The following is a 15820-nucleotide window of genomic DNA, read 5'->3' as shown; positions in this document are numbered from 1 at the left end:
AAGATACTATATGAACAAATGATAACATAGCTATTTAGCATAACAAGATACTGTTTTGACAAGTAAATACCACACATCGACATGATGACATAATGTTTGGACATACATGTAATAAGATGTTGTTTTGACAAGTTAACACCATACTTTGACATGATAACACGGATAGTTAACATAATAAGACAATATATGGACACGATAGCATCACATTTGTCGTGATAATATAACATAAGACATTGTACTCACAAGTCACAACCACACTTCGACATAATGGCCGGGCTATGCAATATAATTAGACACTAACAGAGCATGTTAACATCGCATATGTTGACATAATAACATTGCGTTTTAACAGAATAACGTGCTACGCGGACAAGACAATATGAAGACAGCGCTAGCGTTCCATACAAAGAGACGAAGAAACATGCGTATCTGACAAGATGTGTATTTAAAATTTAAATTTTCATATCTGGCTGTGTTTAAGCAAAGTTTAGTACAAATACAGTTCATTTCTCTAATGAACTGGACTCGTAAATGGAGACCTTGATGGTCTAGCAAAACAAATCGGACGTTTTGCACCCAAGTACAGACGATAAGAAGATTTTCTCCAGAGATAAGACAGGGTGTTTATGCAAGGTTACCCAACATATTCACATTAAAAGCGGCTAGTCTTTTGCCACACATTTAGCTTTTCCATTAGTTTGCAAGTAAGTGATTTTTCTGTATTCCGCTTTATTTTTGGCTTTCGTTGTATCAGCTGTAAGGGTATAGATCGATTTTTATCTGTAATTTAAGCATGTTTTAATAACAACCTCCCTAAAAAGTTGTTCTAAAGATGAAACAAAGAAAATGTCATTAACTTATTACACACTATATATCAGTATTGAAGACAATATTTATTCTGATGTTCATATTTTTGTTACATTTTAGTGCATAAAATGAAGTATATAATTATGAAATGTAGTTACTCTTTTACAATACGTTTGCAGATATGATGAATATTATAACACTCTTCGTGTCAGTCGCTTGTGTCATACATGTAAGCCATGGGTATGTGCAAATATTTTATACTGGTTTTGAAAATAACTAAAACAAGAGTTTCAATATACAAATTAAGATAGAAATATCAACACTATATGCATAACCACCATATTCTCAAAAGTGTCTCTGAATTAAAACGAAAGATTTGGTGTTCATGAATAATTTATATTTTGATCGTACAAATGAAACAATATTTTATTGTTTTGATATTGTTTCTTAAAAACAACACGTCAGTCAGAAAGGTACTAAGTACCGTACTGTTATAGACATCTGCGAATTAAGACAAAAACGAGTGCGGACTGATAGGACACTATCAAGGGGCTTATCTCAACATTAAGCTTATTATATGAAACATGCGCATATAACGGTGATAAGGTCGTGCTCATAATGTCCCAACTTTGCGGATATAGATTCGCCTTTGTATGTTCGCCCGTCTGTTCGTTAGAAAAATGTGTGTCACACACTGACCTACTGTCATGAAACTTAATACACAAAAAGTGTCCCGGGATATCCAATCTGTGCTGTTGTATTTCGATCTTTTCAGGTCGGTTTAGAGCGACATTTATGCTGCATTAGTGGTACTTTTCAATTTTTCACCTTGAATATTTCGGCTTGAGTGGTTTCAATATTTACTCTTTAACTATTATTTAGTAATGTTTAAACACTCTTTTGATATTGTGCCTGCTTTTTATTTCTTTTCTTCTTTTTTGGCAGTTTTATTATCCTAGACCCCCTCACTAAAATCTAATTTGTTTAATTCTGACAATTTCTATTCGTCTAGGACACGCCCATCATTTCAGCTGGGGACGGTACGCCGCACTCTGTGTATCATTGAAAGTTTTATGTACAACTTATTATTATTATTATTATATACCACATTTATATAGCACTCTTTTCATATAAAAATACGTTCAAAAGTGCTTTACATAAAAACATTTATATAATGTTCAATAAAAAAATGGGAATTGAACTATTATAGAAGAAATTAAAATTACATTACGGTAATAAGATACCAAGCATTTTAAATTGGAAGGTAGGCCGATCAAAACATGAAACAAAAGTACAATATCATAAAACATTAACTGACCTATCAAAGACACACCATATGAATGCCTCTAAATTGTATTTTGGTACTTTTAACATGAGCAAATATTAAGTTATATAATCTAAACCAAGTTAGGAAGTGGAAAATTAACATTTCAGTGGCAACACTGTACAGACCATATTTTCAACTAGATCTTTATGATACGTAGTCAGAATGTTTATATCTCCATTAATTTTAGATTAAGTTAAAAAAATCCATTGGAAGCAAAGAATGCAATCAAGAAGAATTATAGCAGACTCGGTTTGATTGAGTCTGTTCATGAGAGGTAATGAAATGTGCAACACCTCCCAAGGCCCCTAGCACCGCGGCTAAGGCGGAACTCTATTACACACAATGTTGAATGGAATCCATGATCCCAAAGGACCAGAAAATATAACAACACTGAAAACTAGTTCATCTGGAGTAAAATACTCGATCACTTAGTCAAAGCATACAAAAACTTTAACATTTTAGAGGCCATGTTTTCTATTTTCTCTACATGAAACTTCCTCAGAATGGTTGCCTATTTTGAAATCTATATTGTAGTTAAAACCCAAATTACTAGGTTAAATCATAATTGACTATAATAACAAACTTTCACTCCAGGGGTTATTTACTACCTGATCTGTTCAGAATGTTTGCCCTAATGAATTCTAGGTTATATCATAGAAACCTCAGAGGGAAAATTTCTACCTGATCCATATCATACGAAACCTGGTCGGATTTGTGTTTTATGAAATCTAGTTTAATGAGAAACCGCGTCATCTTGAGTGAAAAACAAGAGCCCCGGGTCGATAAATAACACTTTAAAGCCTGTTTTTCTTATATCATTGCCAGTTTTTCTTGATTAAGTTTAAGCTTTGTTATATGAGATTATATAATAACAAGGTCAAATCATAAGAAAGCCTTCTTAACACTAAACCCCTTACTTTATCTATATGAATCTTACAAAGTAACTATATTTGTCTTAATGACATCTAGAACAAATCAAATTGTAATTGGGTTATCTGGTGCCAAAAACTAGGTCATTATGTAAAATCAGATTACTTAGTTTTAAACTTGATCTAGATCTCCTGTACCTAAGGTTCAGACATTCTGATAAAGTTTAATAATGACCAGGAAGAAAATATAGCCTCAAGAGTGCTCACAAAGTTTGACTTGTTTTGGTCGCCGACATAGTTATATGTTTTATGGCTACTTTACAGCTTTTGATCGTGGTGCCCCCAGGCATTATTTCATCAAGGGCGGGATCCTGGGTAGAACCACAGCGCCTTGAGATAACTTCCATCCTTGCAATTCACACTCGTCTTTAATTCGCAAAATCTATTACATTGCTGTTTATTTTGAATAACTTGTATCAATTTCAGTGCCCTATCTCTACGGCCATACAATGAGACGGCCTACAGTATGTTCTTGGCCAATGACTTTGACGGTAACGGAGTAATAACCAGACTTGAGCTCGAATCAAGCTTTGACAAGTACGACGCTAATGGTAATATTTATAAACACCACTGCAATCTGCTTTTATTCAGTACAAATTTTACAGTATTTATCTGCCAAACAATAGCCAAATCTCTAATCTGAATATGACTTAGCGAAATCAACGTGCATAAATGGCAAAACTGAATGTTAAACAGATGTTATTGCATCGAAATTTGCAGAATGACACATATTTCTAGTACAAATGCAAACATGTTGTTTACAGATTTTTGCTACAAATAGTGTCTAAAATGAATTTGTGATTATTGGTATTGCGTTTATAGGAGATGGTAAAGAGTCACGACACGAGTATACAGAGTTTATCTGCGCAACCTCCCCAAGTCTTTACCAACTATCACATTATCTATTCGACGAGTACGACATGGATGGGGACCATCATCTTGTTAAAACCGATTACGATAATCTCTTTGACACGATGGACTCAGATGGTGAGTGTACCTCTATGGTAAAGCTCTTAGGTTTCAAAATTTTCAATTTTTCGTTTGAAAAGTTCCATGGGCTATAAGGATCAGATCTGAAACCCTTCATAGACAGTGATATGTTCGTTGAACATATCTCGCCTTTTTCAAACATTTTACGAAAAAAATGGTTTTCATGTCAAAAGATTTGCACATTACATTATCTGTTTCAGCTGATGGAAATATAACAGCAGATGAATTCATAAACTACTGGGAAAAGGTATGTATATTTCTAAGATCTTTTTTTCCTGAATATTATGGTGATTTACGACACGTTCTTTATCCCAAATACTCGTTTAAAATTAGCATGATATTTTGATATCTATACATAAGTTTCGATAAATAAAATCTGAAAAGTAGATCCCTCGGAAGCACCGAGAACAAGGCAAACGGTGAAAACTCGGTTTGATTAAGTCTGTTCATGAGCAGTAATGGAAAATGCAACACTGCCCACGCACCGGCTTAAGCAGTATCCAATCTTCGAAACAAAATGAGTTGAAATCAATGTCCCCGAAGGACCAGAAAATATCACAACACAAATGTTATATACCTGTTGCTAAGTTGATTATATCTTGTTCTACAATGTAACAACACAAAAGTAGCCAAAAACTCTTCTGTTCAAATGCAGTCTTCGCCAAATATTTATATTTTCCTAGATATTGCCCGTAATGAATAAAATGTTTACTAGTACGGTCACTGTGTGTGCTACTATAAAAGAATAAAAATGTTTTCGAAGTCAGTGAGTATATCTGCTACATTTCCGGTTAACTCAATAAGAATTAATCGAAATGTCGTGTGTTTGATAGCTGGAACTAGAGAATATTTTTCTATGCGCTTTGACAGAAGACTTTATCTCCCATGCATGTGTGGAATTTGGCAAACAAAAAATCGCCAACACAATGCATCAGTATCAAAGTACTCACGGTAACTTTTTTTTTTGTATCTATAACAAGAAGTTTTGGCGATGGATAAATAAAAGTTATAAATTATTGATTTATCAGGTATGATATTATGATATATACTATTTTCTCTTCAAGGTATTCCCAAAGTACGAAAATGTTGGGCAGCACGGACAGTCACTCTTGCACGGACACTCCGCGTGTCATTGAATGTTACATTCAGAAAGTACGACTTGGATTAAACATGTTATTTGAAAAGAAATTATTGTATTACTTATTCCTAAAGTATAAACTTATTATAGCTTTATCTATGAATCCCGTTAATTCACGATTAATTTCGTAAAATGTGTAAAATGGTTGGGAACAAATTCTAAAAGAAGATCCTTTGGAAGCATAGAACGCAACTAAGAAAAGTAATAGCAGGCATAAGTTTGATTATACTATTCTTTATTAGATGTTAAGAAATGTGTAACATCACTCATGCCCCCTTAACACATGTTTAAATAGAATTCCATCATAGTAAAAAATAAACGGCCTCCATGATACATGTATTTCGCAAGTTAAAAAATGTTATGAATCAAAACGTCAAAAATAGACCTATATAAGTTTCTCGAACCGAATATTCGCATTTGCATAGATCTACAACCAATGACAGATTGTGATTCGGTTTCACGCATCCCCACTAACACAACCGTAAGCGCAGTTCTGTTATAGTAAAATGGACTCTATGATTTCAAATGACAAGAAAATGTAATAACACACGAAGTCAACCCGAATTAGGCCATTTGCGGGCTTAGTCATGTACATTTTTTAGAGATAGGCCCTAAAATTTTCAATGATAGAATTACATTAAATAAAGTCTAGAAATTAATTTCCAAGTCCTTGAAATAACCAAAAATGATTTCACAAATGTGAAGTTTATGATAGTTTTGTTAATATCAATAAAAGAAGTTTTAATTTTTAATTTAAAGTTGTGATCCACAAAGAATGACAACTCTTGCCTTGGGCTAGTACTTATAAGTAGAGATCTATTAGTTTACTTCCCTTGCAATTACACAATTGAGTGGAAAATGAAAACTGTTTAAGACACAATATCATACTTTTTTGCACAACAAAATCATTAAGGATTTATTCATTTGTGTTTGATTTACCCCTCAAGACATGGTTCCTATGATTCTGTCAACTTACATATGGTAAAAAATTAACTTTTAACAAGCCAATAATAAAACGAAGTACCAGTAGGTAAATAATAGTGCAGATAATACAGTTTTGCTTGTATCAAAATGTCACAATAGATCCACTTTTGTAATACAGAACACCTGGTAGGATTAGTAAAGGTGCAATTATATTGATCTCTATTTCCTATACCTACATTTTTGAGTGTTAGTAACTTACAATGCTCATTGCGTGTACTAAAATGAGTTTAATGATTTTAATCACGTATTTACCATGTCAAAATCTTAACCTACCATTTTCCGATAGGCTAAAAACAAAGACAAATATCAAACAGGGAATGCCACGTACCAAAATCGCAGCCTCCCCAAAACGAAACCTACAGCACGCAGACGCGCACACCACGCGCACACACACACGCGCACACACACAAAGCCAACACACGAGGACAAAACGAACAAACAAAAGAACACACACACACACACACACGCGCGCGCGCGCGCGCTAACACACAAAGCCCACACAAGAGGACAAAACGAACGAACAAACAAAGGAACACTGTGGGGCACCGCCTTGGAACGGTCAGTGGCAAAAACACTACTGGGGAGCTTAAACCGGTTTATGGTGCGCACCCAACCTCACTCTTACCCCCACCATGTTCCAAAGACACGGGGCAGTGTAAATAAAAGTAATCCCCTCCAGGTGAATCTCTAACACACGTAATGAGAACAAAAAGGCACGACATGTAAAACACAAAAATGCTCGTGTATAAAAATATAAAAAGCAAACTTTGAGAACCAAAAACGTATGTACTCAATGCCTTTTCAGAAGACAGAGCAACAAGAGAAACACCCTTAAGGTAGACATATGAAATCATTACACACGTAACAGGAAACCACAAGTACACATTGCTGGCATGATGTTAGAGGCTTAAACTGACTAGTCGTAAAAAAATGATCATCCTGTTGCTTCAGGGAAAAAATCTGGTAACTGTCGTGATAGTTTTGATAGTTGGTCATTGATATTAAGTCTAAATAAATGTACCTTTAGGGCTGCTTTTTGTTCAGCCCTTAACCTTAAGCATGCTAGGTAAATTGTCGTCTGCTGGAAATGTCGTCTGCTAAAATTGTTAAGTTCATTCAATTTGCTCCAAAATTGGAAGAAATATTGTCAGAGTAGCAAACAGCTTGGAACCTGATCAGACGCCGATTTAATCGGCGTCTGATCTGGTTCCAAGCTGTTTGCAAAGGCTGTTAAATTCGCCTGCAGCAGGCTAAGGGTTAAACAGCAACTAGGAGTTCCTCTTTGACTGTGCGATGACGTGACAGGTGGGGAACTCCATGACGATTAGTTCTTCAATGCCCCTAAAGGGACGAACTAGCTTGATATTTGTTTCCTGTCCTACTTTGTCTTGCCCTCAGTGGTGTTTCTCTTAATACCCTGGCTTAATTACTAAAAGTCATTGAATTTATACGTTAACGGCTTGCTTTATGGGTTTTGTGGGTTTTGTTCGATGTATCTGAACATGTTTACAATGTATTCATATAGTTACTGTTACGCAGGTTTATTTCCTGTTCCCTGTTTAAATATACTCTGCTTGTTTACTTCCGTTATGACTAGCTGTATGAAAAGTGTGGTCTATTTGTTACACTGTTACTGCAAAATGTATTATGCGGACAAAATTTGCGATAATAATAAATAACACTTTAACATCTGTAACAAAAAAATCAATACAAGGATAAAGATACAACAGGAAGGTCATAGAAGGAACCAATGTCCTTACAATTGCGATGTCCATCTTTCCTCAAAGATATTTTTGTCGTCTGCTGTCTTCTGTCTTCCTGTCACAAAATGTAGTCATGCTGACGAAATACACAATATGACATCCTGGCACCGGATTCCAAATAATTAATTTATGGTATGCAAGCCTAGCAACCCTGTTATCTAATGCTGCGTTTAGACTAAGCCACGATGTCCACGATTTGAGAGAAGCGTGGTGAGCGTGGCTGCTCGTGGGATCGAATCGTGGTGATCTTGAGGGAACTTAACAGACCTTAACGTAGCGCATCAGACGTTGATGCTCCATCGTATGGGGATCTTGGTGAACTTGGAAACAACACGATTCTAAGTTCCACTAGATCTAAAGGCATCCTTACATAGTTGAAGTTGGAGCCAACATCTTCGCCTGAGTTCTGTGTTGAAGAGTTGAGGGTATTGTCCCAATTACTGCCTTCGGTTTCCACTTAGCCATGGTGTCATCCAGCAGGTCTTAGGCCTTCTATTTCTTCTTCTCCTACCTTTCTCTTCTATCCTGCACTGTTCCGTCCTTTGTTGCTGCTGCCGACGAGTAACTATTATAGGCATACACGAAAATTGTAAATTCAGCATTTTGTTTAGCTCTTTGATGCATTAACTCGTTCCTCTTTGGAATCTCTGGAGAGAATGAGAGGATGACCCATGCCTCCTATTTATACGCCAATCGTGCTCAGAACGTGTCAATCTTAATCAAATAGTGGCCATAAATCGTAGGAGAGCTTAACAGAACTTGATAACGTGAGGGATCTAAACAGAACGTGACAAAACGTGATTGCATATCGGGGTAACCGTAAGAAAATTTGAGAGAACGTGATGAAAATCGTGGCAGATCTCGACCAGAATCGTGTTGGTTTCGTAATAAAACGCTGCCGGTAGTAACAAAACGTACTGAGAGCGTGAGAAAGCGCAGGAAAGCGTAGTGATACAAAATTTGTGCAATAAATCGTGGAGCTCCGAGCTTTTCTTTAAATCGTGGACATCGTGGACATCGTGGCTAAGTGTAAACGCAGCATAAAGAGGCAGGCAGAAACATGTGCAAAGAACATCGAAACTGTCTTTTAGTAGCGAACAGCTATGTTATTACGTCAAAATGTGACGTTTATTAGTCCAAATAATGATTTGTTATATCAAATAGCTATGTTTTATGTCAAAAATGTGAACAGTCAACAAAAATAACATGCGATTGGAATTCACTGATGGCATTGAAAAAAACAACAACATTTTATTTCAAATTAGTGCAGAAGATAAGGCCGTTTCTACCAACGATAAGGCATAGATGTCACGCAAGGTTATCGAACATGTGCATTGATAAGCGGCTATTTCGTCGCCACAGCTTTGGAGTTATATTCATATAGTTTGCAAGTAAGTGATTTTATTATTTTTCTAACGTGGTGGCTTTCATATATCAGTTTTAATGGTAAAGAACAGTTACTATCAGTAAAAAGTATGTTTGAATAGCAAACTGCATCAAATTTTGCTCAAGAAGACTTTCTACGACTTTCTACGCTTTATATCTAACCATACATCAGAGTTTGAGATCACCTGAGTGGTCTTAATAGCGGGTTGGTCTTATGATCTGGGTTTCCTTGACAAATCATATGCAAATGCATACAATAAATTTTGAAACTGTAAAATGTTACCTCAAGCTTCTGACTTGATATAGAAATAACCAAATAATTTCTAATGTACAAAATAACGCCTAGTTATTTTTTTATTTTTGCTAAAGAGCAGAAGGTTTACAAACGATGTTGAAATTGTAATTGAAGAAAAAAGTATTAATATTATTAACACAAGTTCCACAAGTAGTTGAGTTATTTAGAAGTTACTATATACATGCACATACAATTTGTATTTCAGTCCAAAAAGAGCAAAATACTTCTATTTTTTAGTTTTGATGAAATCAGAAAGTTTAAAATGCAATCTGATTAAAATAATCTCGCTACGCATTGGATCTGAAGACAGGCTATCGAGACTCACACTACATTGACAAATCAGAGCCTTGCTTTCAACATTTTGAAAGTGAAAGTTACTAAGAAGTTTTAAAAAAATCTGTATTTAACCTGGGATTTTAGTTTTCGATATGTGATGATTATAATTCTGATAAGAAAGCTTACAGGAACACATGAGAATTAGTTGTTTTTCTTTTTTTCCATTCAAAATTGAAAAGCTTTTGTAATGGGTTTAAGAAGGTAAACTGCCTCAATCATAAAGCTTTATAATTAAACATCGATATGTACGTGTACTGGTCAAGAAGGCAGAAAAATATTTATTGCCGCGGCGGCCCGGGTTCGATTCCCGACTCGGGCTTGGCATTTTCCTTGATTTCACATTTTTTAAAAGACAATTTAGAAACAAAATAACATGCTCTAATGTTCCTAATATAATGAAACTTTTTGATTTTTTTAGCCAAAATCTGAGTCTAGTCCCTTTTAACCAAACGCTTGTTGAAACGAGTTGTCTGATTGGTTCAAATAAAAATAGATTGGTAGATAATCGGATTCCAATTATTGGAATCCGATTATACAGAAAGATGAATTTGAATGGATTGTCACCAGAGTTAACTTTTAGGAAGATCGAGAACTTTAGTCAGATTGGTTTCAAATGTATATTCTAAATTTTTTCTTTCAAAGTCTGACTGATGAACATTTTAAAGTAATTTAATGTTTTCTTTGTTCTATGCAGTCAAGAAAATCAAGTTCATTTAAAAAGCCTATTTTAGTTTAACACAATTATGACACTGTTTACAATCTACAGGATTTTATTTCTCCACTTTACTCCAGACTTCACAGACAAAATGTGAAATGTCAAAAAAAAATTAAGTAGGGTTATGCAATAATTTGGGACTGAGAAAGGTGGTCTTATTAGCTAATAGTGGAGTGATTGTTTGAAGGGATGAGCGTACATTGAAATGCAAAAGAAATAATTCCTTTCCGGATTTTATTTTTCCTAATTTTGAGGTTGTTTTTATTTAGAAGTGGCATCAATGCGGAGTTCAACTGTATATTTATCTTTGTTCCAGCTTTTTGATATATATATATATATATATATATATATATATATATATATATATATATATATATATATATATATATATATATATATAAAAGAAAAACATCCAATGGGTTTCCTCTATCTGTATGTCTGTCCACCTACCGGTTTCATATCATAATCATCAGGGCAGACATATAAAAAATATATATATTAGCAGACTGAAATATGTTCATATGAAATCTAGCTCATTTTTATATAAAATCTATTCTTTTGCAATATATTTGCAGACACGATGAACGCTATAACACTCCTCGTGTCAGCCGCTTGTGTCATACATGCAAGCTACGGGTATGTACAAAGATTTTAAATTGGGTTTGAATACCGTGTGCAGTATTTTCAAAAGTAGCACCAAATGAAAATGAAATTTGTTGGTGTTCACGGATGGATAACATACATTTACAGTAGAACTTACAAGTGAAACTGTGACATTGTTTTGTTTAATGGTTTTAATCTTGCAATTTTGGTCAAGTTGCTCAGTGAAGAATATCCCCAAAAATTTCGTTGCGAAATGACCAGATGCAGTTCACTGCTTTATTACATGTTAATACAGTCTGTATCGTAAGCAAAATATTGAATTATCAACAGTATATTTCGTTCATACAACATCACCATTGATACTGCGCACACTGCAAGTGGAATCGAAAGATTTTTGACGTATTATGAAAATTTGTCATATATATCTTTAGATATGTATCATTTAACACTATATATTGTTATAATATTTACACCATTTGCCACCCTTTCGATAACAATAAACTTATGTATACATGTCATAACGAAAGCCATGGTACGTTATCATGCAATATAGACAATCCGATCATGATTGCCAAAAGAGAAAAGAAAAAACGCGTCATTCAGAAATGTACTAAATACCTTGCTGTTACTGTTATGTTTGTATCAATTTCAGTGCCCTGTCTTTACGGCCATACAACGAGACTGCCTACAGCATGTTCCTGGCCAATGACTTTGACGACAATGGAGTAATAACGAGACTTGAGCTCGAATCTAGCTTTGACAAGTACGATGCGAATGGTAACATATATAAACATCACTGTAATCTACTAATCTAAGTTAAAATGTATAAATAAAAACATTGCCCTACATAACTCAAAGTTCTATACAGTGGAGCCTATCTAATTCGAACATGCTCAGACCAAAAAATAAGTTCGGATTAGAGGTGTTTTCGGATTAGAAAGGTTTCTATTTTAGAACAAAAAAATATGCTCTTTGTTACACATGATGTGTAAATTTTTCTTTTTGTGTACAGATTAATAAAAATAATCAAATTATAATTAAGCAGCATGTAAATTGCTTTAGCAATCTGACTAAAGTACTTGATCTTCTAAACGAAGATCTGAGAACGACCCATTCACATTCGTCTTCTGTATATTTTGGATTTCCAATATTGCTATTTTTATTTTCGCAAATCTATTTTCGTTTGAATCAATCAGACAACATGTTCGAATGTCAAAGAGTAAGAAAAATTTGCAGTTAATCCAGGACTCGTACCCGGGACCTCTCGCTTACAGAGCAAGTGCCCTACCGACTGAGCTAACCGTCTATCTGACATATTTCGACATAAAAATTGTTGATATCAAAAACCAAGGCTTTTTAAAGCTTGCAGAATGTAGTAAGTTAGCTTTTGATTGGCTAGCGGAAGGGTTGTCAGAACGAGGTCATCAATAGCTCGTTGTCAGATCCTATGCGTAGCGTAATAGGAGATGTACTTTAGTCAGATTGATTGCTTTAGTGTGATGTAAATTTGCTAATTCAGCTTCTCAATATCACTTGTAAACATTTTTTTCACCACTCCTACATTCCCAGAAAGTAGGTAAAAGGAGAATATTTTACTTGTCCAGTTATTGTAATGATCCGATTTAGTACCACTTCAGTAAATAAATTTGCTGCTTTAAACCTGGAACAACTGATACGTATTAGACCTTCCTGTTTAAATGAACAAATTGCACATAAAAATTGCGGAAGGTAAAGATTAATAAGGATCAATTAAATTGGCAGTACTTATTGCACGTATGTCTATTCTTACAAATTTCTGTTCAAACAAACTACCTGAACTTGCTTCTTTCACACCTGTGCTTATTTGCATTGATCTACAAAGCAAAATTCTGACATGACTTTTGATTATCAATGTTGGGGCCTATTGCTGTTGACTCCTTTATAAAGAGTATTATAGTTAAAATTGTAAACAGACTCAAAAATGTCAAAGTGAGCAAGATTTACATCAGAAACATTGACTCAGGTTTGGATTAGAAGGGTAGATTTTAATGTAATTAAACATAAAAACCACAAAAGTTTGTTCGGTTTTCGGAGTAGAGATCGAGGTTTCGGATTACAAAGGTATTTTTAAAAAAGAGAATGAATAAGAAAAAAGGGGACCAAAATTCGTTCAGTTTAGAGAAGTTTTCGGATTAGAGGGGTTTGGATTAGGGAGGTTCCACTATATATGAATATAATCGGTGTGCATGAATGACAAAAATGAATGGTAACATATATACATTTTTTTTTTTCATTTTGTTTGCAAGGAATGGTACGTGTTTCAATATACAACAGCCATATTGTTTACAGACATTTGTACAAATATTGCTCATAAATAAAATTGTCGAATATCATGTTTACAGGTGATGGTAGAGAGTCACGACACGAGTATACAGAATTTATCTGCATGACCTCCCCAAGTCTTTACCAGCTATCACATTATCTATTTGACGAGTACGACATGGACGGTGATCATCATCTTGTTAAAGCCGATTACGATCATCTCTTTGACAAGATGGACTCGGATGGTTAGTTTCATTAGTGGTAAAATGTTTAGGTCTCGAAATGTTAATCTCCATCGGCTAAACGATCAAATTTAAATTGTTGTAAATTTCATGAAAACCAATGCATGACCAGTGCATTGAACAGATCTCGAAATTTTTCACAAAATGATAGATCAAAACGCATGATTAATATCTTAACTGTTTCAGGTGACGGATCTGTAACACCAGATGAATTCATAAACTACTGGGATTTGGTAAGCTTTTACTTCGTTTCATTCAGCGTTTGTGTAATACGTACTATATCCAAAATTAGCAGGGAATTTGATGTTTGCATAACTATATATGTTAGGATTCAAAGTGACCTTTTCAATTATGTCGAAGCACTTAATGATAAGATGGGTATATCTACTTAATTAAACAATTTTACTGGCATCATTCTATGAAGTTTCGAAGCAGATCAACGGTTAGTCTTACATTTTGATAAAACTTTTCAAAAAACACCAAATCATAGGAAATAGAAAAAAAAAAGAGTTGCTTCGCATAAATATTGAACAGCATATAAAACTGTATATCACTACAAAACAAATTGTCAGCCTACTGATATATACAATGAATTCCAAAAAATGGACTGCATAGAGGGGCTACACTTTCAGACAGTTAAACGCTTTTAAAAAGTCACCAATTTCAGTGAACTGTTACATATTATCCTCGATTTGATGCATTCACAATAATGTCCCATTGCTGTAATTTCAAAATGTTGTTTTTAGCAATTGTTTATTTCTACATTGTATTTCTATTTCTTTACAAATGACATTCATTTTAAAGGGTGTGGAACAACCGAATGCAACTTGTACACAGATACGATTTGGATTAAAGTTATGGGGGCAACTTTTCGGGAATATTTTAAGTATCCATCGTACGGGAAATTACGGTGGAAAATATTTAATTGACAGGTAGATTGCTGGTAAAGATGTTGTTTATTTTTCAAACATTCCTGTGTTTTGATGTCATAATCCTAATCAAATCTTAATAAAATTGATGAATTACTAATATTACTTATGCCATGTATAACATTTTAATAGGTATTCCCAAAATACGAAAATGTTGGACAGCACGGACAGTCACACTTGCACGGACATTCCGCATGTCATTGAATGCATTTTGGTACAGATACGACTTGGATTAAAGTTGTGTAATTAAAATAAATCCTTGTGTTGCTTATTTCTAGAGTATAGACTTATTATACTGGTGTGTTCAGGTTTATCGTCTTTTAAAAAATATTTTTAGTCATATATACGACGGTGTTGACTTATAACTTTATGATGTTGCCACACTGAATATCACGCAGTAGTCACGTGACATGATACCAAGTCACATTCTATTTGAACCGGTTTGACCACTCCATGTACTATCCTCTTAATGCATGGTGCAAGCGAGAAAGCTTCTAATACAATATGTTTCACGTCTTTGGTACAATGCGGCAGGGAGCAAACCCAAGACCCTGACCCTTAATTACTACTATTAGTACACGCCGGGAACCAGGCTATATGGGTATCGAGACAGTTAGAAATTTATCATGTTTGTCTATGAAGCTTGTTTCAGGACTGACTTGGTCGAATGCATTTAGATGAGAAAGTCATCAAGTCGGTTCATGCGCGAAATGTGCTAAAGCCACTATATGTTTTCCAAACAAGTACAATTTCGTCAAGATTTATCGCAGATGTATTAAGTAAAATTCAGCCACTTAACCAATTCAAAATGATATCATTTCCACATAAGTCAATATGCAGTTTGTGTAAACAAAATATATAAAGGTCGGATGAGCGCAAAAGCATAGTATCTACATATTTTTGTAAAAAGCAAAGACAAATATCAAACAGGGAATGCCACGTATCAAAAACGCAGCCTGCCCAAAACGAAACCCACAGCACGCAGACGTGCACACCAAAACAAACAAACACAAACAAACACACACACACACACACACACACACACACACGCATACACGCGCAAACACACAAAGCC

The 15820-nt window shown here is 34.6% G+C and overlaps 2 protein-coding genes across 3 annotated transcripts; both read left to right on the top strand.

Annotated features, from left to right (window-relative positions):
- The first annotated feature begins 499 nt into the window (after window positions 1-499).
- LOC123529714 (uncharacterized) lies at window positions 500-9318 on the top strand. Of its 2 annotated transcripts, XM_053521147.1 has the most exons (7): window positions 500-704; window positions 987-1047; window positions 3490-3614; window positions 3886-4050; window positions 4254-4300; window positions 5118-5205; window positions 9204-9318. In XM_053521147.1, the coding sequence occupies exons 2-6, from the start codon at window positions 989-991 to the stop codon at window positions 5187-5189; spliced, it is 468 nt and encodes a 155-aa protein (XP_053377122.1). In that variant the 5' UTR covers window positions 500-704; window positions 987-988; the 3' UTR covers window positions 5190-5205; window positions 9204-9318. The 2 variants fall into 2 exon arrangements, with proteins under 2 accessions (XP_053377122.1, XP_045166151.2); XM_045310216.2 differs by lacking the exon at window positions 9204-9318 and having other exon boundaries at window positions 501-704; window positions 5118-5241.
- On the top strand, window positions 9231-15001 carry LOC123529410 (uncharacterized). Its single transcript, XM_045309736.2, has 6 exons — window positions 9231-9329; window positions 11246-11306; window positions 11926-12050; window positions 13655-13819; window positions 14003-14049; window positions 14878-15001. The coding sequence occupies exons 2-6, from the start codon at window positions 11251-11253 to the stop codon at window positions 14947-14949; spliced, it is 465 nt and encodes a 154-aa protein (XP_045165671.1). The 5' UTR covers window positions 9231-9329; window positions 11246-11250; the 3' UTR covers window positions 14950-15001.
- The last annotated feature ends 819 nt before the right edge of the window (window positions 15002-15820 follow it).

Source organism: Mercenaria mercenaria, chromosome 13 (genome assembly GCF_021730395.1).
Source record: "Mercenaria mercenaria strain notata chromosome 13, MADL_Memer_1, whole genome shotgun sequence".
NCBI classification, from domain to species: domain Eukaryota; kingdom Metazoa; phylum Mollusca; class Bivalvia; order Venerida; family Veneridae; genus Mercenaria; species Mercenaria mercenaria.
The sequence above is the reverse complement of the archived record's forward strand: the minus strand, read 5'-3'. Positions and strand labels throughout refer to the sequence as shown.